Here is a 27370-nt window from a genome sequence, read left to right on the forward strand (position 1 = left end):
AGGATGGCAGTATCTAAATTTCCATTAGTTTCAACCCCCTCATCATGCTGACCTGAAAATGAGGCCAAGTTGGAAATGACTGTTCCAATATCACATTGCTAGAACCCAGGCCTGTTTTGAGTGGTGTTCTGTGCTACATGTCACCCCTTCTTGTTATTTTTCCATCTCTAATTTTGTGCCTTAGGTACATGTGACACCAGCCCACAGGGGTAATAGATATTATCTCATATACACCGGGTGAGGTCCCTAGGAAGTAGATTCTAGCCTGATTCCCCTGGTGTAGGTTTGGAGACTGGGGAGGACCTGAGAGGCACAGGGACTATCCCAGGATGAAGAACTGGTAAGTTAAAGGAGGTCTGCATTCATCTCTGTCTCCTCAAAGCTAGGACCTGAGTTAGGTTTCTAGGGAGCTGGGGCTAGGGCTGTGTAGGCTCCTTGTGTACAGTTCAGGAAGTGACATGAGAGAGGAGGGTGAGCAGCCTGGGCTCAGGGGGCAGCTCTGGAGAAGTCTGATTGAGATAAGGGGCCCAGGTATAGGAATCTTGAAAAATGACCTCATCTACTTGGTCCTAGGCCTCAACAGATCTTTGAACTCTGGTAACCAGGCACCCACAGCCCCTCATCCAGCTCACTTGACTGGAGACTGTCAAGAGGCAAAAATGTTTTGTTGTTTTATCCCAACTTTTGGAGGATCTGGGCTCAAAAAAGCCCAGAAAGAGAATCTTTTTGATTGTTGCCGGCATTGGCTCAGCCCTCATCCCTGACGCCTCTGGGTGTCTGACAGGAGGCAGTGAAGGGTAACATGGGGCAGCCCAGGAAAGGTTAGTGCAGACCAGGACACAACGGTGATCCCACCTGATCAACCCCAAAATCCAGGCCCCTCATCGTGTGTTTGTGTGTTATTGTGTGTCTGTGTGGAGTGAGGAAGGCAGGGTATGTGGGGCAGGCCATTCCTGGGCAGGAGCTGGTTGTTAGGTGTCGGAAGTCTGGCGGGTCTGTCACGTTCATTACCAGGTCATGGCTGGCAGCATGAGAAAGTGAGCTCCTCAAGTCGTATGTTATTGAGCCCTAGAGGTTTCATCTCCTTCCCTCCCTGAGCAGAGTTCTTTGCCAAGATGCCCTCTGTGCCTGAACTGAGGAGCAGACTTTCTCTTGGGGGTTGGCCCCAGTGGCAGTGTGAAGGCAGCCCCTGATTCCCTCTGGCCCAGCTCCCTGGCAGTCTTTGCAGAACTCAACTCAGGAGGTCATCGAGTAGCTGCCCAATGGTTTCAACTCCACCAACTCACTAGACAAGGGGCAGGTGCATGAGGCCACCCACACCATCCAGTGCTGCTCTGAGATGAGAGCAGGAGCAGAGGGCCTCCACACTCAGGACCTTGAGATGATGGGGTTGGACCAGAACTAGGGTGGGACCAGACAGGAGCTGTCTCTTTTTCAAGCTAAGGGGGATGTACATGCAAGTAACCTTGCCTGGTTCAGAGCTGAACTGCTGTGACCCTCTTACCCTTGTCTGGTGTGAGCTTCTGGAGGCCACTGAGGCAGAGCCAGAGGGTAAGGGGGACTGCAGCCTGGGTATTCCAGGAAAGGAAGTGGGATCTTTCCTGTGTTTAGAAGGACACATGGAAAGTCAGCTATGTGAGTGAACCTTTGTCTTTATCTCGCTCCAGCTCCAGCTGCAGAGCTCCAGCCAGCAGCAGAAGCAGAGCAGTGGGCAGTGGTGGAGGTAGAATTGGCTCCAGCTCCGTTGACACCACCCTCTCTAGCGCTGGAGCCAGCATCCCCTCCATCAGCGGCATTGGAGCTGGAGCAAGGGCCAACATCGGCTCCAGCAGGAGTGGGAGCTGCTGAGCTGGAGTCACCTGGACCATCATTTCTAGTGGGAAGTCCATCTCCATTTGTGGCTGTTAAGGAGCGTGAGAAGAAGCCTAACCTCACGGCCTTCCCTCCTAAGCTGGTGGTGGAGCAGTTGACCGTGATGGATGCGGTGAGCAGCTGGGCTCTCAGGGCAGGGTGGAACAGGCCTTCCCTCTGCCATCAGTGCCCCAGACCTGATCCAGACTCCTATGATCTGGGCCCGAATCCTGGCTCCACCCCTTTACCAACCATACGACCTGGGCAACTTTCTGAACCCCAAACATTTGCTGTCCACCTGCAGACCGTAGAGGTGGACACTAACAGGACCTGCTGCACAGAGTGGCTGTGACGGCTCCATGAAGTAGAAGAGACGGAAGGGTGAGCAGGGCCTGGCACATCAGTGGTGGAGGGGAACTCACTGTGTGCAGCCAGGTCCCTGTTGGCCCAACCGTCTGCTCAAGAGGCTCAACAGCCTCAGGACTTATTAGACGCCTGATGTGTACTTCACTATGAGGGAGACAGACAAGGCCCGTGGGTGTAGCTGCCACAGGGTAATGTGCATCTGAATGTGGAGTGGGACCAGAGGGGGGATCAGGGTGTTGGAAGATGCCCCCTTGGGAGAAGCCGAGCTGAGCCACCGTCTGGAGCTTGGAGTTAGCCAGGATGGGCTGGATGCAAATGCCCCTCTCCCTTCCCTGCCAGTATTGGGTCCTGGGTCATCCTGTGCTGGGTGTCCTCGGTGGACAGAGAAGAAAAGCCAGGGACTCTCACAAGGCTCAGGCCACATCCTGAGCTTCCTGAGCTCCAGCTCTAAATTGTGACCCCTGTGTGGGACTTTGGGGGCTGGGGACACAGAGCTAGGGTGTGGCAATGCTGGGTGACACTCCCCCTGTTCCCCAGGAGCTCTTCCAGAAGGTGGTGCCCTCTCAGTGCCTGGGCTCCACCTGGGGCAAGAGGAACAAGCCCGGCCATGAGCACCTGGCACCCACCGTCCGGGCCACTCTCGACCACTTCAGAAGGGTAGCCAGCCTCGTCATCACCACCTACCTTGGGGACCCGAGCATGATGGCCCAGGACAGGGTGAGGGTGGTGGAGTGCTGGATCCAGGTGGCCCAGGTGTGCTGTGGCAGGCCCAGTGGAGCCCCTCTCTGGAGCCTTAGGAACTGCCTCCACCTTTATCAGCTCCCAGGATTGAAGTGTGTGGTCTGAGCCCCTGCAAGTCCCTAGGCCCTTCCTGCCAGGGGCACGCTGAACTTGACTCCAGGTCCTAGTGCGAGGATGCTCACTTCCTACCTGGCTCTCTCCCTGGGTTGAGCTAAAATCCTCCTCCCTGTGAGTGTTACACTTTGGGTCCTAAATGTACCCTTCTGGGACTCCCTGAGCATCTGTCTCATCCAAGAGAGGAGATTTAAATAGAAGGGGACTGAAACTAGAGCAAGCAGGGCTCCAGCGCCCCACCTCACAACTCATTCCCTTCCCTTCCCCAGGAGTGGGAGAGCCTGAAGAACTCCTCTCTCTGCACTGTCATCTCTGTTCTGCAGAAAACATCCATATGCCACCTGAAGAACACATGGGGGAAGTTTCCTGGTGGGTAGGCCTCTCTCCATAGGAGGACCAGGGTGGATGGGGGATTTCCTGTATGTCTGCCATTGGCCCTTCAGTCAGGTGGGAACTCCTGGGAGGCAGCAAATGCTTGGGACAGGGCCTGGGCCTCGGCGGTGGGTCTCTAAGTCTTCCGGTGTGCTTAGTGCACCAATTCTGCTTCAGGACTCGGTTTCCCTAAATACCAGGTACTGGATTGAGCCACATTGGAGATTTTCAAGTGTTTATAGCAACAGAACTCTATGCCCAGTTGAAACTCAAAGTGGTCAAAAGAGAGCTGCTCTGTATAGCTGGGAAATGGATACCCCTGTGACCAACAGGAGAGCCCTCTCCCAGTCCCACGAGACCTTAGCGCTCAGAGGAGCCCAGTGAGAACACTCCTCCAGGAAGTTTGAAACGCCCAGGTTGTCAAAGAAAAGGATTTGCACTTAGACCCCTCACATTATCCCTAAATTTATCCTTCCCTCTTTCCCCTCCCCTCAGGCAGAGCTCTGAAAAACTTAAGGAGCGCTATAGCCAAGACGAGTCTTTGAGCAGAGAACTGATGACCAAGGTAGAGTGGAGGCTGGGGTCTGGAAAGAGAGGAGGGGCGGGGGAGGAGAGGGACTGGGTAGGCTGTGGTTTTGATAGTTTCTCACTTGAACTTTCTCTGAAACGTTCCCATCTATCTTGTCCAGGTTAACAAGCAGAGGGATCTGTTCTGCCCATGGGCAGGTGGGGTGCCATTTTTGGGTAGGAGGCCTTGGTCATGGGACACAGTGGTGTTGGCTGGGCTGTTCCAGGAGGAGTTGCTGAGCTGGCGCCATCAGCAGGTCTCTGGCTTCCATGCACATCCATCCTGCTGGATGTAGCTTTTTCCAGGCTGTTGGGTGGTTGGCGTGGGTTTAGCCCTCAGCCTAAACCTGTCCTCAGGAAGCCAGGACCCTGCCGCTCCTTCTATCTTCACCATGTCTCCAAGGGGAGGGCACCTTGCCTGCCCCAGGGACGGGCACAGCAGGGGATTCCCCTGGCCCAGGTGGACAAAGAGGCTGCTCATCCTTGGATCTGAACGGCTGGACCAGAGACAGATGTGTGTGCATTGTGGGACTCCCCACTGGACCCCTAGAGCAGTCACTCGAGTCAACCACAGGAGTCTCACCTGAGTGCCTGGTTGGCAATGACTTAGGTCCCAGGTGGCTTATGAGTAGCGTCTAGGCAACTGATGGATTCTTAGTGGATCCTGCTGAAAGGACGTTAGGAGCTTCATGTAAACGGGGAAGCAAAGCGTCCTGTCACCCCCTTGCTGTTGATCAGAGGTGGCACCTTGTGGGTCCAGTTCCTGAGTGGATAAAGAAAGAGTTCAGTGCAGGCGAATATCCTGAGTGGTTCTTTGGGGAGGAGAAGGGTTTGGCATTGCCTCAGTCCCAGCCTGGGGGTGAGACACTCCACGGGGACTGGGGCAGGCAGGAGCCACTCAACCAGACTCCCAAGACACCCCATCCTCTCCATCCACGGCTCGGCCCAGGGCCAAGCTTTGAGAGATCAGGGGACAGGACTGTTGTCAGTGGTGGGGCTGGGGGTTAGGCGAGGATGTTGGAACAGGGCCTCTGGCTGAGAGGGGCAAGCGGCCTCTCCTCTGTGGGCCCCTGAGCAACTCACTGCCCCTATTTGGCCTCTATCTCCCCATCAAGGAAATGGAGGTATGGTGATTGTGTGGTGCAGGCCTCACAGGGGGGTGAAGAGGTAAGAGGGAGGAAAGGAATGTGGGAGCTTTCTGCCTGCTCCACCTGGAGGGGCGAGGGCGAGAACAATGATGACAGTCATGCGACAGTGAGTCCTCAGGAGAACCTGTGAGGTAGCTGGAGTTCTCACACTTTCCAGATGAGGAAACAGGCTCGGGGAGGCCAGGCCACAAGTCCAAGCTCATACCCAGAGTTAGAGTTGGAGCTGGGCTTGTTCTGGAATCACAAGACCTTGCAGGGTGGAGTAGCATTGGTACCAGTTTACTCGAGTCAGATGTCCAGGGTCGGAGGCCAGTGGTGCTGGAGAGAAATGGGGTGAGGGGACTATGGCCTCACTGGCACTGTCCTCGACCCTGGCAGGAGGGGCCTTCCACGTTTGCCCCCTGGAGAGCAACCCTCAGAGAGTGCAGGAGAAGCAGCAGCAGCAGCAGGTGAGCGTGCCTGTGGGGGAGGGGCTCTGCGCTCCCAACTGGAGGCCTCAAATCAAGAGGGGAGGGCCCTTCCTCTTGGTGCCACAGTGTCCGAATCCCCCAGTAGAAGTGACCAGGAGGAGGGCCTGGAAGAGCTGGTGCAGGATGGGTTTGTTGTGGGGAGGTCCAGGGACCGCACACCCTGTGATTTGCCAGAAGCCAGCCCTGGGAGGTGAGGAGGAGGAGTGTGGTGTTCTTGGGGTGTGAAGGGAGGAGGAATTGAGGGGAGACTGCTGAGGGTCCTAGGCTGCTCCCCGTGGGAACCCTTGGGTGGGCCAGGATGCTGAGGACTTTTCAGGGGAGGGTATGCAGGGGGTCGACTTGAGAGCAAGGGCTCATCCCACCTGCACCCCGATGTCACAGAGTGTCATCCCCTATCTTGGCATTTTCCTCGGCGACCTGCTGATGCTGCACCTGGCGATGGGTGATTATCTTGAAGTGGATGAATCTGAGGACCAGGCAGGGAGGACCAGGATCCTGAGCCTTGGGATGCGAAAGCCCCCGAACTGAGCTCTGAGCTCTCAGCACTTGACACATCTCCTCTCCTGAGAGCCTCCCAGCCGCCCCTGGGAGCTGGGGCATCAGGCCCATCTTAGGGATGAGTGAACAGAGGCTCTGCCTGAGACATCCATTCCGGTTCTCCAGGCTGGGGAAGCTCAGAGCTGCTTGATGGCACAGCTGCATGAGGTTTTATCTGAGCTGGACTCAGCCTCTCCCTCCCATGCTGCCCATGGAGGGAGAGAGAAGTTGGGACCCCCAAGTCAGGCAACACATAAGTTGCTGAGCAGTCCCCTCTGCCTGAGGCCTCAGCCTCCAAGTCTGTCATCAGAGAGGGTTGTGCTGCCAGGTCCCTCAGCCTCACCCCCATGGCCTCCTTCTCTGGAGCCCAGAGCCCGGCCTAGTTCCAAATCCTGTTTTCTGTGCATGCTCGGCCACCTCTGGGGACCTGGCAGTCGTGCACCATGAGAAGGGGTGGACATAGGGGGCTAGTCAGGCTAGGGGGCTCTGTCTGATGGACTCTGGCTCTCTGCCTTCCAGGGGAATGAGATCAACCTTGAGAAGAGGACTGAGGTGAGCACCTGTGGCACTCCCTGCAGGGGAGGGGAAGGAGGTGGAAACCAGAGACCCTCTGGGCAGAACAGTTTCTGGCTCCACCCCCTGTATCTTACATTGAATGGAACAGTTTGATAACAGAGAAGTGGGAGACCCATCCAGTTGGCGCGTGGGTTGAGGTGAGGATGGCATCGAGGAAAACATCCTGGAGTAGGGGCTGATTATTCCCATTCTGAGAACAGGTAGAGCCTTGATGGAACTGGAGTGAAGGAGGGTTCCCAGGACTCGTCCCCTGCCCCACTCCTCACCCCCTACAAGTCCCCTGCAGCATCCCCCACCCAGGCCCTGTCTGTATCCTCTCCTTCCCTCTGGTCCCAGGAATAATACCGAGTCATGAGGGAGATCCTGCTGCTCCAGGTCACCGCAAAGAATTATACCAAGACCCCGAGGAGTGATTTGGGGCCTGGTTCCAGGACATGGAGTTGCTCAACGAGAATGATAGGTGAGGCCGTACAGGAGTTGGGTGAGGGCAGGGGTGGATTCTCCCTGTTGGCCAGTGCAGAGAGCCTGTCTCCGTGGCCCCCTGGTCAGCCCCAGAACTTATTGCATGACCACCCCAGGGCACCCAAACTCCAGCTGCTGAGGTTTCTTTTGACCAAATTTTAGGAACTTTTAGTTTTCTAGTTCAATCTCTGGAATTGCATCAGCTCTAAGTGGGGAAACCAATGTAAAAAGATCAAAACGTGCAGGTGGAGAGGACAAGGCCCGAGGAAGATCATTTGAAAATGGACTAAAGGCAGGCAGGACTTTCCCTCCTGAGACCCTTCTAGGGGCTCCGTGTTCACCCCTGACCTAGATTTGAATCCTGCTGGGATCCTTGTACAGGACTCTGAATTCCTTTTCCTGCTTGATTTGTATCCAGGAGGAACGATTTCTGATGCAGCTTTTAAGGCTACTGCTGGGCCTCGTTACATAAACATGACTGCTCCCTGTGAACTAGGATTTTCAGCACCCCTGCCTTCCTTATGCAATTCCCTTTAGGGCAGAAATTCCCTAGAAGGCCCCCAGCCTCCTCCCTGGCTTGGCCTGATGGATCCCGAGTGAGCTCTACTTTGCCAGGATAAGGGACCATAATCCTGGCGAGTCAGTGACCCCACATTGTCCCTTGCTGTCCAAGGTGAATTCTGAGCCCGTGTCCTTCTGAGGTCCATGGCCTTGGCCAATCCTCCAGTTTACACACTCAGTGTTGGTGTTCCGAACTCGTCCAAATGGGGCAATTGGGCCCAAGCCAATAAAGTGTGTCACCCCTGGGTGGCTGTGTTTTTTTCCCCAGTCTTGTGCTGTGGTTACATTACAACAACCTGCTGGGGTGTGAACCCTGTTTGGAGCTTTGAAAGATGAGACATGACAGGGGTGTTGGGGTGTCCAGCAGGGAATGCCACAGAACTGATGATCTGTGGACGTACATGAACACAGCCTTACCAATTAAAATACTGAAATGTTCCCCATCTGGTGGTGAATAGACATTGCTCTGAACTCACACCGAGAACCCGTCCCATGACTAGGAGCTTTCAGTGGGTTACCAAGTGGCATCTTGAACCTCTTCCCTTGGGAACACCCTGTAAGACAAGGGACAGATGAATCGCTTGGCACTTGTGAGCTATCCCCTCCTTTCTTATGGCTGCAAGTGTCACCCAGACACACAGGCTGGACTCTGCCACGGAAGCCTTCTCAGGACAGCCAGAAGCTGAGGGTGAATCCTGGTTCTCGGCATCCCAGGCCCTTCCTGACCCGGCATAGCCACCCAGGAAAGTGATTTGGTAATGGAAAGACTGGGAAGGCCGTACTTTCCCTTGAAAGAGAAAGAGAAGTGCCAACTGTGAAAGCTTGATCCCTCAAATAGACAATTAAATCCCAACAAGCAGTGGGTTCATGTCAGATTACTGACGCTGAAAAGGCCTCTTTTGATAATAGCACGATCCCCCAACTGCCATGTCCATCTTCATGAATCAAATTTCCAACACATATGGATCTAAAAAACTGAGGGAAATCTGGTATTTCCTTAGATGCAACTCTGAATTAGCATGCAACAAAGAACATAAAAATGGAGACCTAGAAGTAAATATCTAATTTGAGTACATAGACATCAAAGTGCTTTTGAAACAATATTTTGGAATCTATTGGAATATTACACAAAAAGAATAATCCACTTTAAGTAGATTTTACTGTGACTGTGAGGGGAAAAACTGAATCATCTCGTGACGTTGATAACTCGCTGCTGACTTGAAAGTACAAATAAATAATGTACATAGTCAGGGAAAATGGGAGAATGGCATGAAAAAGGAAGATCTCCTTGTTCTCTTCACCTGAAACCCAACCTCTCACCTCAGAAAGAAACTGCTGTCTATATTTTCTATATCATGCAGTGGCGTTTCATAAAAGAAACGTATTGGTATGTTTTAAAGTTTCAAGAGCTCAAAGCAAGGAAACATTAGGGACGCTGCCAAGGGACCTCACTGAGGTGCCTGCTCCATTGCCTCTGCTGTCAGGACGGCCTTCTTGACCCCTCACTTTCTCTGCCTCGATAGCAAATCTGTCCACCATCAGCGCTACCACCAGTCTCTCTCCTGTGCTCCTCACTGCCCTTTCCTCCTTCCTGATACATTCCTCAGTCACCAGAAGTTGTTGGCAGTGGAGCTGTGGAATGCCCAGATCAGCTCCTGGAGTCATCCCTGCCAAATCTGAAGACCAGCAGGAGTGGGCATGGGACCTGGAGTGCAGACCACCTGGGAGCACACCTGGAAGGGATTCACCTGTGTGACTAGGTGCAAGTTTTTGCAACACTTTGGCAAGATTGAAAGGACTTACTAGTTGTGCTGCACTGCTGCAGGCCTGGAGTCCTTGTGGTCTCTCGGGCCAGCAGACCTGGTGGGGCTGGTCCAAGGTGTCCTCCTAGAGACCCTTCATTGCCAGGATGGGATGGGATTCTAGTCACCGGCCTCTTGAATATGTCACTGGACATCCTCAAAGGGATGGAGATGCTTAAACCAGGCTTTGGTTTGGACTAGTTCCCACAGTTACGCTGCTTCCTCTGTGAAGACATGACTATCATCCTTCTTTTCCTTTTACCCTACAAAAATAAATCATGAAATTGGGTCAAATGATAAAGGAAGCCTGCCTTTTTAGGACAATTATCCTGGCTGTTTTGTACTTCCACCCTCCCTCTATCTGGGGATCTGACCTGTGTCCTGGGATGTCATCAGGCAGATTTGCATCAAGAACAGAAAGCTCAAGGTCAAAATTCAAGGCTACTCCAGATCATTTCTCTCCCTCCATCCTGTTAACACCCCCTCCTTGTTTGAGTGTGTTTCTATTGTCTTCTTGTCCTTGTCACTCTCAACCGCACAAGTCCTGGCACTCCCTCTCAGGACAGTCGGTCCCCAGTCCTTTACTAAATCCCAAATCCTACCATTTCTGTGTTTTCTGACTACTCATTTGCTTAATCCATTGACCACTCGGTGTTCATAGAAGTTAAATCAATAGTGACATTGTCAACCGCCCCCTGTTAGGGACTTACTCCCATATCCCAGATGTTCACATAATCCAAATGGTTATGTTCAAAGTAAATAATTCAGAAAACATATTCACTCACCACAAATTACTGATATCTAATACTTTTATTCAAACACTCATATAGTAGATACCTGTCCCTCAAGATCAGAAGTAATGCCAGATCACCGATCCTCACCTTAATTTCCTCCTACACCTATCAATCCTGGATTCCATGGACTATGATCTCAATAATTTCCTTGGAATAATAAAAAATTCCTTACCACTCATTTATGTTGTAAACCTCCAGACCCAGATGATCCCGATTATCTGCCATGCTGCAGCTACTGCTGGTCTTATAACAAGCTGAAGAAAAAGCAGGAAACATAATCTTTTGGTACCACTGTAAATACAAAACCATCTGCATCAACTGGGAAGCACCCATAATGCCTGAAAATTTTGTTCTCCTTTTTTGTGTTGAGTCAATAACAAAAAGAAAAATCAATTAAAAAATGGGCAAGGGAGAAGAATAGACTTTTTCCAATGAAGACATACAAGTGGCCAATAGGTGTCTGAAAAGGTGTTCGGCATCACTAATCAGGGAATGCAAATCAAAACCACAGTAAGCTATCACTTCACACCTGTTGAGATGGCGATTATCAAAAAAACTAAAGATGGCAAATGTTGGTGAGGATGTGGAAAAAAGAAACCCTTGTGGGAATGTAAACTAGTACAGCCATTATGGAAAACAGTAGGGAGCTTCCTCCAAAAATTAAAACTTGCATATGATCCAGCAATCCCACTTCTGGTATATACTCACAGGAATTGACATCAGGGTCTCAACGAGATACCTGCACTCTAATGTTCATTGCAGCTAATTTACAATAGCCAAGACATGGAAGTAACCTGAATGTCACTGATGAATGAAAGGATAAAGAAATGGAATATTAGTCAACCTTGAAAAAAGAAGGAATTCCTGCCATTTTTGACAACATGGATGCACCTAGAAATCATTATGCAAAGTGAAATAAGGCAGACAGAGAAAGGCAAATACTTATATGTGGAATCTAAAGTAGTTAAACTCATACAAGCAGAGGTTAGAATGGTGGTTGCCAGGGGCTGGGAGGATGGAGAATTCGGGTGCTGATGGTCAAAGGATACAGTTTCAGTTATCAAGATAGATAAGTTCTGGAGATGTAGGCTACAGCATAGGGCCTACAGGTAACAAGACTGTATTGCATACATCACATTTGCTAATAGAGTAGATATTAAGAGATCTTACCTCAGAATGATAGTAATAAAGGAGGTGAGAGAAAACTTTGGGAGGTGATGGATATGTTTGTGGCCTTGATGGTGGTGACAGTCTCAAGGGTGTATACTTATGTCCAAATTCATCAAGCTGTATATGAAAAAGTATGACATCATCGTTGATTCTTCTGCATCTTGAAATACGCCATGTCCTCATCACATGAGAAAATTTTGTAACTATATACGGGGACAGATGTTAACTGGACTTATTGTGCTGATCATTTCAATATATACTCAAACATTGAATCATTACGTTGTACCCCTGAAACTAATATAATGTTGTATGTCAACTTTAGCTCAATTAAAAAAACACAACAGACAAAATGATTTGAATATTGTAAATGAGTTCAGTGAATCCCTGAAACTGCCCCATTCCCATATGGGAGTTACAGGAAGCAGAGAGGATGAAGTAAGATAGAAGAAAGTTGTACAAAACAGTATTCAAATTAAAATCATTTAAGTTGCTATCAGATCCTTGTGGCAGAGTTCTGTGAGCACTGATCTTCTTTCACATTTTTCCTGGAAAAGCATACTTTCAGATCCAACCCATAATAGTTCATTTGCTCTAATACGAAAATCTCAACTTAATAAATAAAACCAAAAGCATCCCTTATGTATGAATAAAGTTAGTGAACTTTACAGAGAAAAGAGCATATTTGCACAATCTCAATAAAGGAAACAGAAGAACTGAATGATGATCGAGTCTCAGTCAAGCTTATCTTTGAAAGCCAGTGAAACCAGGATATCTTTTCAAGGATGTGTGTAGAGCTGTCAGCCTTGGAAGATAGAAATAGTGGCCTCCTCTGGAGCAAAGGGCAGGCTTGCTTACTGCCCAGTATAATAAAAATAACACCCCTCCCCGGCACAAAGGTCAGCAGACGTCCTGCCCATTATCAAAGATTAGAGTTCCTTAAGCTCTGTGTTCTTGCAACCTTCTGCATGTCACCTGGCCCACTGTGTATTACCCTGTAGGAAGTGGGATTTAGTGAACCAGTGCAAATGTTGATACTCTGGCCACTGCTATTGCTGTGTCATTAAGTCCTTTGTCTCTGACCCACGGGTCTCGTATCTTTTGCCAACATCTATAAGACCATGATAGGCTGACTTATTAGCTTGCAGGTAAGGTAAAATATCATACCTTTCACGGTTCCTGACAAGCCCTTAAAGTAACTAGTACTCTTAGGAACAGAGAGCTATCCAGAACAATATGTATGGATATTCTTCATCGAAGACTTCATGCAACCAAAACTTTAGTAAGTATCTCTGATCTCTTTTATTTCTACCCCAAGTAGAAGGAGAGGCACCAAACTATTACAGACCTAGGGCTTGTGCAAGCCACCTGGAGACCTAGTGACCAGAAACTTCCCATGGGGAGCAAAGACAGATGGACATATTTCCAAAATGGACCCATATGCCTCCCTATCATCCAAAAGACAGTACATTATCTTAATTTATGATGATTTCATTCATTAAAATCTTGTGATGGGCCAAAGATGCACATCTAAGAGGAGTGAGACACATGGCAGTTGTAAGCAGATTAACACATTTGGTGAATATCAAACTCTGAAATAAAGTTAGTGTTCTAATCATTTATAAGGTACAACAAATTAAATTAGGTCAATTAAATGATATTTAATGGTATGCCTGATTATTACTCTGCAATAATGAACAAGAAACTCATGTAAATAACTATAATTGGTCTTTAAAATATGATAGTCAAGACTGAGATCAGCTGGAGAGAAGGAAGGGGATAAATAGATAAAATTTAGCTGCTCTGAAGCCACACTCAAGACCCCTGAATCTACATGTAACCCAGGAGATCGAGGCAGATGGCTCCCTCTGTCCATTTCTTAGCTTGTTTCCATTGATTTGATGGATTTATCCTCTAATCCGGATTCCAAGTGTGAAAGAACATCTTGGTCCTTCAAAGAAAAGAAGCCATTGAAATTTGATTTTCTTTTAGCTCGCCATCCTACAGGTTTGAGGAATAAATTATCATGTAATGATACAATGATTCCAATAGAGAATGAGCAGAAAAAAATTAACAAGAAGGTCTTGTGCAGGCCCGGTGGCTTAGCGGTTAGGTAAGCGCGCTCTGCTATTGGTGGCCCGGGTTCGGATCCAGGGCACGCACTGATGCACTGCTTGTCCAACCATGCTGAGGCTGCATCCCACATACAGCAACTAGAAGGATGTGCAACTATGACGTACAACTATCTACTGGGGCTTTGGGGAAAAAAAAGGAGGAGGATTGGAAATAGATGTTAGCTCAGAGCCGGTCTTCCTCAGCAAAAAGAGGAGGATTAGCGTGGATGTTAACTCAGGGCTGATCTTCCTCACAAAAAAAAAAGAAAAAAACAAGGTCTTGGTTGCATTTCATCTTTTGCAAATAAGCAGGATATTTTATGCTCTGTTCCTTTCACTACTCTAAACAACTTTTAAAGAATATGGTACATCTGACTATCCCTAGGCGTGTTTATCCTGGAACCTTGCCGGAATCCAAAGCAGAGATGTTAAAGCTGATGGGTTTCAAATGCTGCCCAAGTGCTGTCGACCTTGAACATCCCTCTCCCAAAGCTGGACCACCAGTCTCTTCCTGAGGGATCAGAGTCGTCACCCATGTCCCTGAGAGACTGGCCCTCAGGCCTGAGCTGAGATTAGGCTATCAATCTAAATGGCAAAATGCTTAAGCTATTCTCATCTTAAGGATGCTGTTTCAGAGGCCTCTGCACTGGAATGTGTTGGTGAAAATGTTCTACTAGACTTGCGTGGGAATTGGGTTGTTCTCCTCTGCTCTTGGCGGATCCTGGGAAAACCAATGATTAACCTCACTGATGCCTCAACTTCCACATCTGCGAAAAAGGCGAGCAACAGCCAATGTTACCACCCTGCAAAGCTCTTAAATTGCACTTGCAAGAGGGGTCACAAGGGTGAATTTTTCCCAGAAGCTGATGAAATGATGGCACTTTGGCTGGAGAAGGCAGAGGGCAGCAGGCAGAGGAAAGTTTCTGGGATGTCAAACCAGTTCCCATAAGCACTTTAGAGAAGCACCTGGCCCTGGACTAGGTAGGAGGCTGTGGAAAGACCCACAGGCATGCAGGTGGGAGGAGGAATCAAGCAACGGAGGGAGGTGGTGTGGAATAGACGTGAGTCCGGCTTCAATTTTGGACAAAAGCGGTTGCACGATGCAGGCCCGCGGCTGCCCATGCAGCCGCCACACCCTCCTAACTCCTTGGTCCCTCTCGTCCTGTCACATCCCTTTGGGACTCAGTCCACGTGGAGCAGGTGCAGGACCAGAGTCCGCAGCCAATGGTGGTTTGGCCCTTGGCCAAGAGCACACTGCCTTGCTTCTCCCCTCAGGGCTAGGCACCGCCCTGTTCCCAGAGCATCCTGGGAGTTGTAGTCCTGTAGTCCTGCAAACTCCCAGCCAGGAGCGGTTGAGAGACAAAAGCTCCCAGCATGCACAGCTAGGGGCCCCAACTCCCTCCTTGTCCCTCCACCCCTGGGCCCCACTCCTCTCCTTGTCCACCCCACCCTCTATCCTACCTCTTCTCTCTACCACGCCCACACTCCATGCCCTGCCCACCACCCGGAGTACGCACAGCGTTGTTGGGCTGCATCCCTTGAGGCCGGTACTCAGGTAGGGGTGGGGCTCACCAGCCTGGCTCTTGCTGAGGATGCTTGCAGCCCTCCTTGAAGCTCCCTGGCCAGTATTTGAAATGTAAATTCAATATCTAAAATGGAAATACCGGGTGACTGGGATCCTGGAATTTGCCTTTTCAAGACCGCTTGTCCTACTATCCCCTCCATCCCTCCAGGCTGCCATGATCCTCCCTTTGGACTCCATGGTCAGGGTCGCTGCAGAGATCCTCCCTTTGGACCCCGCCTGCCTGAAGGGCCTCTACCTTGGTCAGGCATCTTTGAAGGACTGCCGTGAGCCATGTCACAAAAAGGATAAAACATCACAGTGGACAGCCCCAATTCTTGCATATACAGACGGGAAACTAAAGTGCACTGGTAAGTGACCCCTAAGCCACTTCAAGGGACCACATGCATGCCCCTTCTCTGATGCTGCACACAGGCTTGTTCACTGGACTTCCTTATACTGGTGTGGACCTCTTGGCCTCATTAACACAGGCAATAGACCTGAAACTTCCCGTTGGTCCTTCTCACAATGTCAGGGAAGTTTGTGCAGGAAGGTAATATGCAATTTCTGCTCTGCTATAGGGCTGGCTCCTTGGGAACCAGTTTTAATATCCCTTTTTAAATATACCCTCAGAATCACAAAATAATTAAGCAAAATAATTTGTTGCTCTTGGGGGTTATAGCGATAATTCTCTTGAGTCGTTTTTCCACTTAGCTTCTTTGATTGACTCCAAATACTACAGCACCACACCCTTCTAGACTGGTGGATGCACAGCTCCACTTCTTTGCAGGGAGGACGCACAACAGCAGAATATCCGTGGCCCAACTTTCTGGAGTATCAGTATTACTACAAGATTTGGAAGAAGCAAAGTTAGGTCATTTCCAAGGTAAGGAATTAAAAACTTAAAACTAAGATGAGGTGGGAAAGTCATATACCATTAATAGTTGTCAGTAATCTGTGCCTAAAATGTCAGACTTTCTCTGAGAAAGAACTCTGAGACTCTATTTCCCATTGTTTTAAATAGGAAAAATTAGAAGGCATAGCAAATCTATCAAAAAATCCTACCAATTTCCTAAGTCACGATATGGCACCTAGACATAAGTTATGAACATCGTTGCTCCTCGTTTTGTTCCTCATTCAACCCAGTCCCACAATTCTTGAGTGATTGCTGTGAAGACGGCACTGTGCTAGATGTCAAGGCCTTGGTGAGCATCATTGTGGGGATGGACATTGTTGGAAAAAGATTGCGTCATAAAAACTCAAAGCCATGCCACTTGCCAAATTGAGGCAAAAATGGAAAGACCCAGCGGGCCAAGCAAGGGTGAGGGCATTAATAGATACTTGGGAGTATTAAAATCCATCTGATGGTGTCATGAGTGAATGTGTTCCACTTTAAAACAAAACACTGCTGTTATTCTCAGATACTGAGTTAGTATCTTTGTGAAAATATTCAGGATTTAAAGTGTTTATTGATGTATAACATTCGTACAGAAATATATGCAGAAGTCATCCGTGTAAACCTCAAAGAATTATTACAAAGTGAACACATTTGTGTGACCAAGAACTAGCACCAGCTTCATTCAGGCCCCGACAATCCCTTTCTCCCTCCATCCTCCCCAAAGGTAACCAATATCTTACCAGCAAACACTGTATATCGAGTTTGTCTTCTTATACAAGTGTTTTATTACAGGACAATTTAAACAATATACAAAATAAACAAAATAGCATAGTAGGCCCATCACCCAACTTCAACAACTACTAATCATCTGCCATTTTTGTTTTATCCACACTCCCTCCCATTCCCACCTCACTTTATTATTCTTTTAGTCCTTTTTATGTGTGTGGGGGGGTTAGATGTACGCACACTGAAAGGCACAAATCTCAATCATACAGTTTTGGCAAATAAACATGCCCATATAACCTTCACCCCTTTAAGAATAAAGTATTTCCATCACCCCCAGAAAACTCCTTCCTGTTCCTTCCCAGGCAATTTTTTCCTTCCCCCGAGGCAATCACTGTTCTGGATTTTTCACCATAGGTTCATCTTGGCTGAAATCATCCCACGTGTATTGTTTTCTGTCCAGCTTGCCTCCCTCGGCACGAGGTTGATGAGTCTCACCCAGCAAGTGTGTGTCAGGGTTTGTTCCTCGGCATGGCTGAGGGCGTTCTGCTCTGTGGATGCCCCACAGTGCGCTCATCTTCCTCCTGGTGATGTGCAGGTCATCTCCTGCGAACATTCTTCTACAAACGCTTTTTGTATGCTGTTTGATTCCTTTATTAGCATTTAAGTGACACACTTTTGCATTTTTTAGTGGTTGGTCCAGATTACAATATTCATCTTTAACATATCACAGCCTACCTAGACTTAATAGTGCACCAGTTTAATCAATGTAAAATATGGAAGCCTTGCTACAGAACAGTTCCATTTACCTCTGTCTGTCCTTTGTGCTATTGTTGTCATAAATTTTACATATACCCATGTTATAAATCCCACAATACAGTGTTATGATTTTTCTTTAAATAGTCATAGGTCTTTTAAAGAAATTAAGAGAAAAATGTTAAGTATTGGGAGGGAAATGCTTTGAGGATCTGCAAATGTACTGTTTCTTCTTTAAGTTTCACTCACAGTTTTTGCATTCATCAGTCAGTCTTGCCCACAGTAATTATTACTGTGGTGTTCTAGTGGCGATTTTCTATTTCATGCTATCCAGCCGCGTTTATTATTTGGAATTCTGTGAGGAAGATTCCCCCCCTCCCTCTCCCTTCCTTCTTCCTTTCTTTCTCTCTTTCTCTCATTCTTCACCCCCTTTTTTTTCTTTCTTCCTTTCTTATTTAATCTTCTTTATATCAGTATAGACTCATGGATATTTATTTTATTCTCTGGGTAATAATCCAATGCTACCATTATTTATTTTGTTGCTCTCAGTTTTCCAGCTTGAGCCGTTGGGAAGTCTTTAAGATTGATTCCTTTTGACACATCTCATCATTTTCTGTGTTTTTTTTTAAAGCACTTTCCTACTTTCTGTCACTACAAGAAGCTCCAGCCTCATATTCTATTTCCCATCCCCAGATCTAGAATTAGCCATTTCTCCAAGAAAACATGGTTCTTTTTATTGGAGAATGATATTTAGAAACCAAGATCTGGGAGCTAGGTGTGCTCATTGATACTAGGGTGTCACTGCTTCTAGACCCTCTCAGCAGAGCTTGGGAATGTATATATGACTATAAACTCAGGTATATACACATCTTCCTATCGATATGTCAATCTATCAATCTATCTATCAATCTATCTATCTATCTGGATAGATATATTAAAAGAGACATGGATTCATACTGATACTTCCAAGTCCAATCCAGCACCACAGAGTTTATTCCAGCATTCCCCTTTTGTTTATTTGTAACTTCTTTCACCAACAGTGAGAAACTGTTACCTACAATATATTTACTAATGTGTCATTAGTTTCAGAATTGCTAATCCATACCCTTATGAAAAACACATTTACCACCTAGAGTACAGTGTTTTTGTACAGTACTTTAGTTTTACAGTATCCCATCAAAACACTGTCTTTCAAAGTTACTTAGGTCAGGACCTTTCATCCCCACCCCTTCTGTGTGGTTATGTCACATGCTTGTAATACAGTGAGATTCATTTGTCACTGCATTCCATCTGAGTTCCCCAGCATCCTGATTGATTTTTAAAATTTGCAGAGTAAAATTCACTCTATGCGGTGTACAGTTCTATGGGTTTTGACAACTTTATGGTCATGTATCCACGTCCACGGTACCACACAGAGCTGTTCCTTTCACTCCCAAAATTCTCCCATACTGTCTCTTTGTAGTCAACCCCTTCCCCCACTCCATCCCTTGGCAACCACTGTTCATTTTCCATCCCTGTAATGCTGCCTTTTCTAGAAAGTCATATAAATGGAATCATATATTATATTGCCTTTTGAATCTGGCTTCCTTCACTTAGAGAAATGCATCCAAGATTCATCCATGTTGTTGTGTGAATCAAGAGTTTATCCTTTTTATTGTCAAGTGGATTCTAATGTACTGACGCACCAGTTTCTTTCTCCATTCACCTGATGAAGGACATTTAGTTTGTTGCCAGCTTTTCGCGATTATGAATAAAATGGGTATGAAGATTCACACAAAGATTTTTGTTTAAACATTAGTTTTCAATTTGCTTCAGTAAATCTCTAGGAGTGGGATATCTGAGTCATATAATAAGTGTATGTTTAACTTTATAAGAACCTGCTAAACTGTTTTCCGAATGCAACTATCATGTAGCATTCCCAGTTCTAGTTGCTCCTAGTCCTCACCAGCACTTGGTATTTGCAATTTTATTTTTTATTTTAGCCACCTAATAGGTGTGTGGTCTCTTATTGTGGCTTCTGCTTCCTTTTTGAAAGTGAGTTCCGCTAAATATAGAATCCTGTGTTGACTTTGGGGTTTTCTTTCTGCACTTGAGAAATGTCATTTTGTTGTTGATTTGTCTCTTTTGTTTTTGATAATATATCATCCATCAGTCACATTATTTCTCCCTGTATGTAATGTCTTCCCCTGTACATATGTATTTCCCTGACTGCTTTCAAGATTTTCTTTTTATCTTTGGATTTTAGCAGCTTGACTATCCTGTGCCTAGGTATGGTTTTAGTTTGTATTTTATTTTGTGGGTTTCCTTTCTTGGATCTAAAATTTTAGATTTTTCACCAAATTTTGTAAGTTTTATGCTATTATTTATTGATTTGCCTTTCTGCCTCATTTAATTTTTTGTCTCTCCCCTCTCTGATGGGGAATCACTCATCTCACAGATCTTAAGGCTGTCTTCTATTTTCTTCAAAACTTTTACATTCTTTTCTTCAGACTGGATAATTTCTATTGCTCTATCTTCATGTTTCTTCTACTGTTTCGAATCTACCTGTAAACTCAAAAATATTTTCTGTATTTCATCTTCCTATTTGGTTCTTTTTTGTAATTTCCATTTCTCTGCTCAGTTTCTACATCTGTTCATTCATTATGAGAATATTTTTCTTTACCACCATGATCATCTTTATAAAAGCTGCTTTCTCATTCTTGTCTGCTAATTGCAACACCTTGGGAATAATTTCTACTGCCCGCTTTTGGTCGTATATGGATTATATTTTCCTATTTCTTCAAATCTCATGATTTTTTAAATTATGTACTGGAAATGATGGATGATAGTTATAGAGCCTCTGGATTCTATTGTATCCCTTTGAAGAGTGTTGTTATTTTTCTAACAGGGTGTTAACTTGGCTGGACTGAAACTGCAATCCTCTCTCCTTTACAGTGGACATAGCTGAAATCCTCATTCAGTTCTTTCATTTTCCAACTGCTGTTTTTACACTACACCCTCTGGGGTCTACCCTGCATGTGTGTTGTCCAAAGATCTGCCAATTGGGTAGTGTGTGGGGGGCAGACTTTCATACATATTTTAAGATTTTCCTCTTTGTGGTTCCCTCCCTTCCAGAATTTCTCTCCTAACTTTCCAGCTGCTCTGCCAGCCCCAAAATACATCCTCTAACATTACAAGTAATACTGTAGTTTTTCCCCTGTCTGGGCCATGTACAGATTTTAGAATGCTTTGAGGCAAAGACTCAAGCTTGCAAATATCTCCTGGTAAAATTCCCATGATTCAAGGGAAGACTTCCCCTCAGTTCTGCTTGCCTTTGGAAGAGATTTATGCGTACACACATATACACATTTATTATATGTGTATTACATATAGATACGTGATTCTATATAAATATATATAATATTTCATGCAGATTTTATCATTGTTATCTGTGAGAGTGTTAGTTCAACAAGCTACTCCACTATTACTGGAACCTAGACCTTGGTTTTGTTTCTTTTTTGTATTTTATATAAATGGAATTATAAAATGTATAGCCTTTTGAATATAATTTCTTTTATGCAGCGTTATGGTTGTGATATTCATCTATGTTATTGCATGTAGCTAGTGTTTGTTCATTTGTTGAAAATAATTAATGTTGTTAAATGGTCATAAAATATGCATAACATGAAATTGACCACTTTATCCATTTTTAAGTGTACAGTTCAGTGACATTCAGTACATTCACATTATTGTGTAGTGATAACCTCCAACCATCCACAGATCTATTTTCACCTTGCACTGAAACTCTGTAGCCATTAAGAAACAACTCCCTGTTGTCCCTCCCTCTTGCCCCTGGAAACCACCATTTTCCTTTCTATTCCTATGAATTTGACTACTCTAAGTGCCTTATATGAGTGGAATCATACAGTATTTTTCCTTTTGTGGCTGGCTTTATTTCACTTAGCATAAAGTCCTCAAGGTTCATCCATGTCATAGAATGTGTCAGAATTCCATCCTTTTTAAGGGTGAATGGTATTCCACTGTGTGTATACACATATTTTTGTCAATTCATCTGTTTATGGACACCTGGCCTGCTTCCAGCTTCTGCTTATTTTGAATAACGCTGTTAAGAACACGGGTGTATGTATATGTCTTTATATATGCGTTCAGTTCTTTTGGGTTTATATCCATATATGGTGTTCTGAGATTCATTTTTTCACATGTGGGAGGGTTCCCCACACCTCCAACAAGCAATACTTGGAATGCCAGCTGGTCATTAGATAATTCAACTCAATTTGATACTGTCAATCCAGAGATACATCCGATTCCACAGGTTGAGGTCTCAGTCCTATAAGACTGCACACCCACCCACCTCACCTCAACTTCAGATACCAGTTACAAGCCCAAGCTGTTACCTATACTTCTGACTGAATGACTGTAAACCAGAGAGTCCCACAACCTCCTCCTTGGGTTTGATTAATTTGCTAGAGTGGTTCACAAAACTCAGAGAAACATTTACTAGATCACCAGTTTATTATAAAAGGATATAACTCAAGAACAGCCTGATGGAAGTGGTGCATAGGAAAAGGTATGGAGAAGGGGCACAGAGCTTTCATGCCATCTCCAGGAGCACCACTCTCCAAGCACTCCTTGTCATGGCCAATCTGGAAGCTCTCTGAACCTCATTCTATTGGGATTTTTATGGAGGCTCCCTCATGTAGGCATGATCAATTATTAACTCAGTTTCTAGCCCCTCTCCCCTCTCTCGAGGATAAGGGGTAGGACTAAAAATTCCAAGCTTCTAATCGGGGCTTGGTCTTTCTGGTGACCAGCCCCCATCCAGGAGCCATCCAAGAGCCCACCCCGAGTTGCCTCAATAGAACAAATGATTCTCCTAGTGTTCTTATCATTTAGGAAATTACAAGGGTTTTAGGAGCTCTGTGCCAGGAACTGGAGGCAGAGATCCATGCATATATTTTCTATTATTTCAGAACCCATAGGTAGAATTTCTAGATCATATGGTAATTCTATTTTTAATTTTTGAGGGAACTGTCATACTGTTTTCCACAGTTTGTATTCTCACCATCCAAGCACAAGGGTCCCAATTTTTCAACATCCTTGCCAACACTTGTTATTTTCTGATTTTGTGATGGTAAAACTATCCTAATGTGCGTGAAGAGGTATCTCCAAATGTGGTTTTATTTTGCATTTTCCTGATACTTAGTGATGTTGAGCATCTTTTCACGTGTTTACTGGCCATTTTATATCTTTGGAGAAATGTCTATTCAAGTCCTTTGTGCATTTTTAAATTGGGTTGTTTTTTTAATTGTTGAGTTGTGGGAGTTCTTTATATATTCTAGATATTAATCCCTTATCAGATATGTGATTTGCATATATTTTCAACTATTCTGTGGGTTGCCTTTTTACTTTGTTAATAGTATCTTGTGATACAGAAAACTTGCATGTTGATGAAGTCCAATTTGTTGGGTTTTTTTGTTGCTTATGTCTTTGGTGTCATATTAAAGAAATCATTGTTGGCAATGGCGTTTGGACAATGACACGCAGGTTTTACCCTGTGTTTTCTTCTAAGGATTTTATAGCTTCAACTCTAACATTAGATCTTTGATCCATTTTGAGTTAATTTTTGTATATGGTGTAAGGTAATGGTCCAATCTCATTCTTTTGCATGTGGTCATCTAGTTTTCCCAGCACTATTTGTTGAAAAACATATCCTTTCTCCAATGAATGGTCTTTGCACCCTTGTCAAAAATCATTTGACCATATATGCAAAGGTTTATTTCTGGGCTCTCTATACTATTTCATTAGTATGTTGTGTGTATTTATGCCAGTACCACACTGTTTTGATTACTTAGTAGTAAGTTGAAATCAGGAAGTGTGACTTCTCTAACTTTGTTCTTCTTTTTCTACATTGTTTTGGCTATTTAGAGTCTCTTGAGAGTCCATATGAATTTTAGGATAGATTTTTCTATTTTTGCAAAAAACATCATTGGAATTTTTATCTCCTTGAGTAAGTTGATTCTTAGGTATTTTACTCTTTTTGATGATATTGTAAATAAAAATGTAAAGTTTGTAAATTTCTTTTTCAGATTACTTATTATTAATGTATAGAAGAACAACTAATTTTTGCATGTTGATTTTGTGTCCCACTGCTCTGCAGAATTTATCAGTTCTAACAATTTTTTTGTGGAATTTTTAGGGGTTTCAACATATAAGATAATATTTGTAAACAAATATAATATTACTTCTTCCTTTCCAATTTGGATGCTATTGCTTTCTTTTTCGTGCCTAATTGGTTTGGCTAGAACATCTAACACCATGTTGAATAGAAGTGGTGACAGTGAGCATTCTTGCCTTTTTCCTGATCTTAGAGGAAAAGCTTTCAGTCTTTCAACTTTGAATATGATGTTCTCTGTGTATTTCTATATCTGGCTTTTATTATGTTGAAATAGCTTCCTTTTACTCTGAGAGTTTTCTGGTGTTTTTAACATGAAAACATGTTTAGTTTTGTCAAGTCTTTTTCTGCATCCATTGAGATGATCATGTTTTTTTTCTTCATTCTGTTAATGTGGATTATTACATTGATTCATTTTCATATATTGAAACATCCTTGTATTCCAGGAATAAATCCCACTTAAAAATGATGTATAATCCTTTTAATATGCTGCTGAATTTGGTTAGTTATTATTTCATTGAGGATTTCTGTATCAATATTCATCAAAGATACTGACTTGTGGTTTTCTTTTCTCTTAGTGTCTTTGGCTTTCATATCAGGGTAGTGCTAAGTCCATAGGATGACTTTAGAAGTATTCTCTCCTCTTCAACTTTTTGAAAGAGTTTGAAAAGAATTGGTGGTAGTTAATTAAAAAAAGGCTTTGGGCCCACAAATAAATTCAGCATAAAATAAATACAAATAAATAGTTTTTCAAAATGTGAAAAAGAGTTTTTCTTAAAAAAAATTAAAAATTAAGCAAGTACATCCCTTATCACTTTATTTCTAATATGATTTTTTAACCTAATAGTAAGCAGGAACAAATCGTTAAAATGACTCAAGTCTTAATTTTCTTCATTGCAAATTTTCTGACAGAAGTATATGGTGTCATCATGTATGACATCTTTTATGAAAAAATGGTCATTTTTTGGATTTTGAGAATATTATGAATTTCCCCAGTGGCCTCTGACAATATTCTGATATGCAAAGTTATCTTTTCAACATTTATGCCTTATTATTGTCCTTACCAAATTAACAAACTCTGTCAGGTGCTAATTAATCAACTACTTTTCATATGATTCAGGTTCTCCGCCACCAACTTCCATAACCATCAGGATATTCTACAACTTCTGCAAGAATAACAATTTTACCTTACACTGTACTTATCTCATGTGGTTTAAAACATCCAGAAATCATTGATAAACACACCCTGCCCAAACTAAAGCATGGTGAGTTATAAAAGATGATCGCTGTTAAGTGTGGAGGGATTGCAGGTTGAACTAAATTTTATAAGTGGTCAATTTATTACAGTATATTGTTGTATTATCTATTTCACTTCTTTTTTTAAAAAAGTGATAGTTGAGGGCACTTAGATAATAAAAAGTTGAGAAGATAAGGAACTGATATACTCTGTAGGCTTGAAATGTTTTCAAGCATAAGATACAATAAGAACTAAAACTAAGAAATGGCAGAGGAAATAGAGATAAAAGGATGAAATTGCAAAACTGAATCTATAATAATATCTCAATGGCTAGTGCTGTGGTGCCAAGAAGGTGGTGAAGTCAAAGAATTTGTAAAGATGATAATAGACTACAAAGAAAAAAGACTGAAATTTTTGTAGACAGAATTTTTACAGCCATCTTACAGATAGAGAACAGGGAAGACAAATTGGAGTGAGAGACTATCTTCTTCTTAAATTACTTCCACTGTAGAGAACAAAAAACCAATTTGCTGAAATCTTTATTCCCCTCTATGACCCTGTGGGAGATCAAGATTTGCCCAGCCTGAAATCTGTCTCTTTACCTTGGTTGTTTTCTCTGAGGGCATTTGACCTCCCCCACTAACTGCCTAAAGAATTTAAAACAAAACATCTGTTTCAGGAAGGAGTTATTATCATGATGGCTGTAAATATAATATAAAATAGATGTTACAATAGAAAAGGCACCAACAAGCCCATCTTATCAGAAGTTCTGTCTCTGGCCATATTCTTTGGATGGCCCTGCAAGGAGTTGCCAGACAGACATTTACATTTATAAGGGAAATCTCCATTTGTAAAGGTATCTCCCTCTCTGTATTGGGAAGAGGGGGGATGACCTCATTTCTAGAAACTTATCATTGTAAAATGTGAGGCCTTAAATCTGCATAATAACCTCACTCTTGTTTACTGTGCTTTAGTGGTAATCTCCTGTAACTGACTCCCCCCACCTCCAACATCCTCCTTTGTCATTGGCTGAACATGATATTTAAGACGAGAATTCTGCTATTGTGTTGAGAAACACAGTGTCCCTGCTTTCTCCCATGTATACATGTTATTAAACTTCGTATTATTTTCTCCTGCTAACCTGTCTTGTTAATTATTTGGCCAGCCATAAGAACCTTAAGGAAAATGGCAGAGGGAGATTCTCCCTCTCTCCCGACAACCCTATCTTTACCTGCAAAATCTCAGCCCTGAATGAATGTCACATTCCTCCTTTTCCATCCCCGGGGAACAGGGCAAATAAGCTCATCTGAAACCTCAACTGCCCAGCCTGTGAAATAAGGCTGGCCATCCATTCTCACAGAGGAGCCAACTGGAGGTAGGATTTTGGGTTCTGAATTCAGCTAAACATCTTCAAAGAATTGTATCTGGCCTTCCTTATCCAGGGCTATCAGTGAAGGGCTGGCTGGCTTCAGAGAAGACCAATTCACAGTCAGCTGCAACATTTTCTGTTGGGCTCTCTAGAGAAGGCTGTGGGGCTTGTCAGTAAGAGTTTATATCTATGTGGGTTATATATTTTTATTTTATTCAGAGATTTATGAAGAAATTTACATGGTAAGTATTACTTATTATCAAGAAAAATGGTTGTCTATTGTCTGGTCATTTAAGCAAAATCCTCCTCTCAGGGTCCACCCATGGACAAAGCCCAGATTTAATCTCCAAGCATCTGCCAGGCATTCTGTGGTCAGTGGGAAGCTCTCAAGTTGGCAGCCTGTTCTCTTGTGTCCTTTGCTGGTGTCGGGGGAAGAGGGAGAATCTCCCTCTGCCCTTTCCCTTAAGGTTCTTATGGCTGGCCAAATAATTAACAAGACAGATTAGCAGGAGAAAATAATACCAAGTTTAATAACATGTATACATGGGAGAAAGCAGGGACACTGCGTTTCTCAACATAATAGCAGAAATTCTCGTCTTAAATACCATGTTCAGCCAATGACAAAGGAGGATTTTGGGGGTGGGGGGAGTCAGTTACAGGAGATTACCACTAAAGCACAGTAAACAAGAGTAAGGTTTATTATGCAGCCCTAAGGCCTCAACTTCCACATTGATAAGCCTCTAGAAATGAGGCCATCCCCCTCTCTTCTCAAAACAGAGAGGGACATACCTTTACAAATGGAGATTTCCCTTATAAATGTAAATGATTGTCTGGCAACTCCTTGCAGGGCCATCCAAAGAATGTGGCCAGAGAGACAGAACTCCAGATAAGATGGGCTTGTTGGTGCCTTTCTTATTGTAACATTTACCCTACTTTATCTTTACAGCCATCATGATAGATCTGTTCTAGGAAGGAACCACCATGTCAAATTCTTTAGGCAGTTAGCAGGGGA

The 27370-nt window shown here is 44.5% G+C and overlaps 1 protein-coding gene and 1 long non-coding RNA gene across 2 annotated transcripts in view; both read left to right on the forward strand.

The window, feature by feature from the left end:
- LOC131415042 (uncharacterized) overlaps nt 1–1696 on the forward strand; it is a 135902-nt gene extending 134206 nt beyond the window's left edge. Inside the window, exon 3 of the long non-coding RNA XR_009222320.1 lies at nt 1668–1696. This is a non-coding gene — a long non-coding RNA (uncharacterized LOC131415042). The remainder of the gene's footprint in view (nt 1–1667) is intronic.
- Nucleotides 1697–1756: 60 nt separating this feature from the next.
- Nucleotides 1757–4731, forward strand: LOC131415038 (ral guanine nucleotide dissociation stimulator-like). The gene is made up of 5 exons (XM_058556502.1): nt 1757–1984; nt 2755–2934; nt 3342–3441; nt 3940–4009; nt 4134–4731. Exons 1-4 carry the CDS (start codon nt 1976–1978, stop codon nt 3987–3989), a joined length of 339 nt encoding a protein of 112 aa, XP_058412485.1. The 5' UTR covers nt 1757–1975; the 3' UTR covers nt 3990–4009; nt 4134–4731.
- Nucleotides 4732–27370: the final 22639 nt, after the last annotated feature.

The sequence above is a fragment of the Diceros bicornis genome, chromosome 15 (assembly GCF_020826845.1).
Source record: "Diceros bicornis minor isolate mBicDic1 chromosome 15, mDicBic1.mat.cur, whole genome shotgun sequence".
Classification (NCBI taxonomy): domain Eukaryota; kingdom Metazoa; phylum Chordata; class Mammalia; order Perissodactyla; family Rhinocerotidae; genus Diceros; species Diceros bicornis.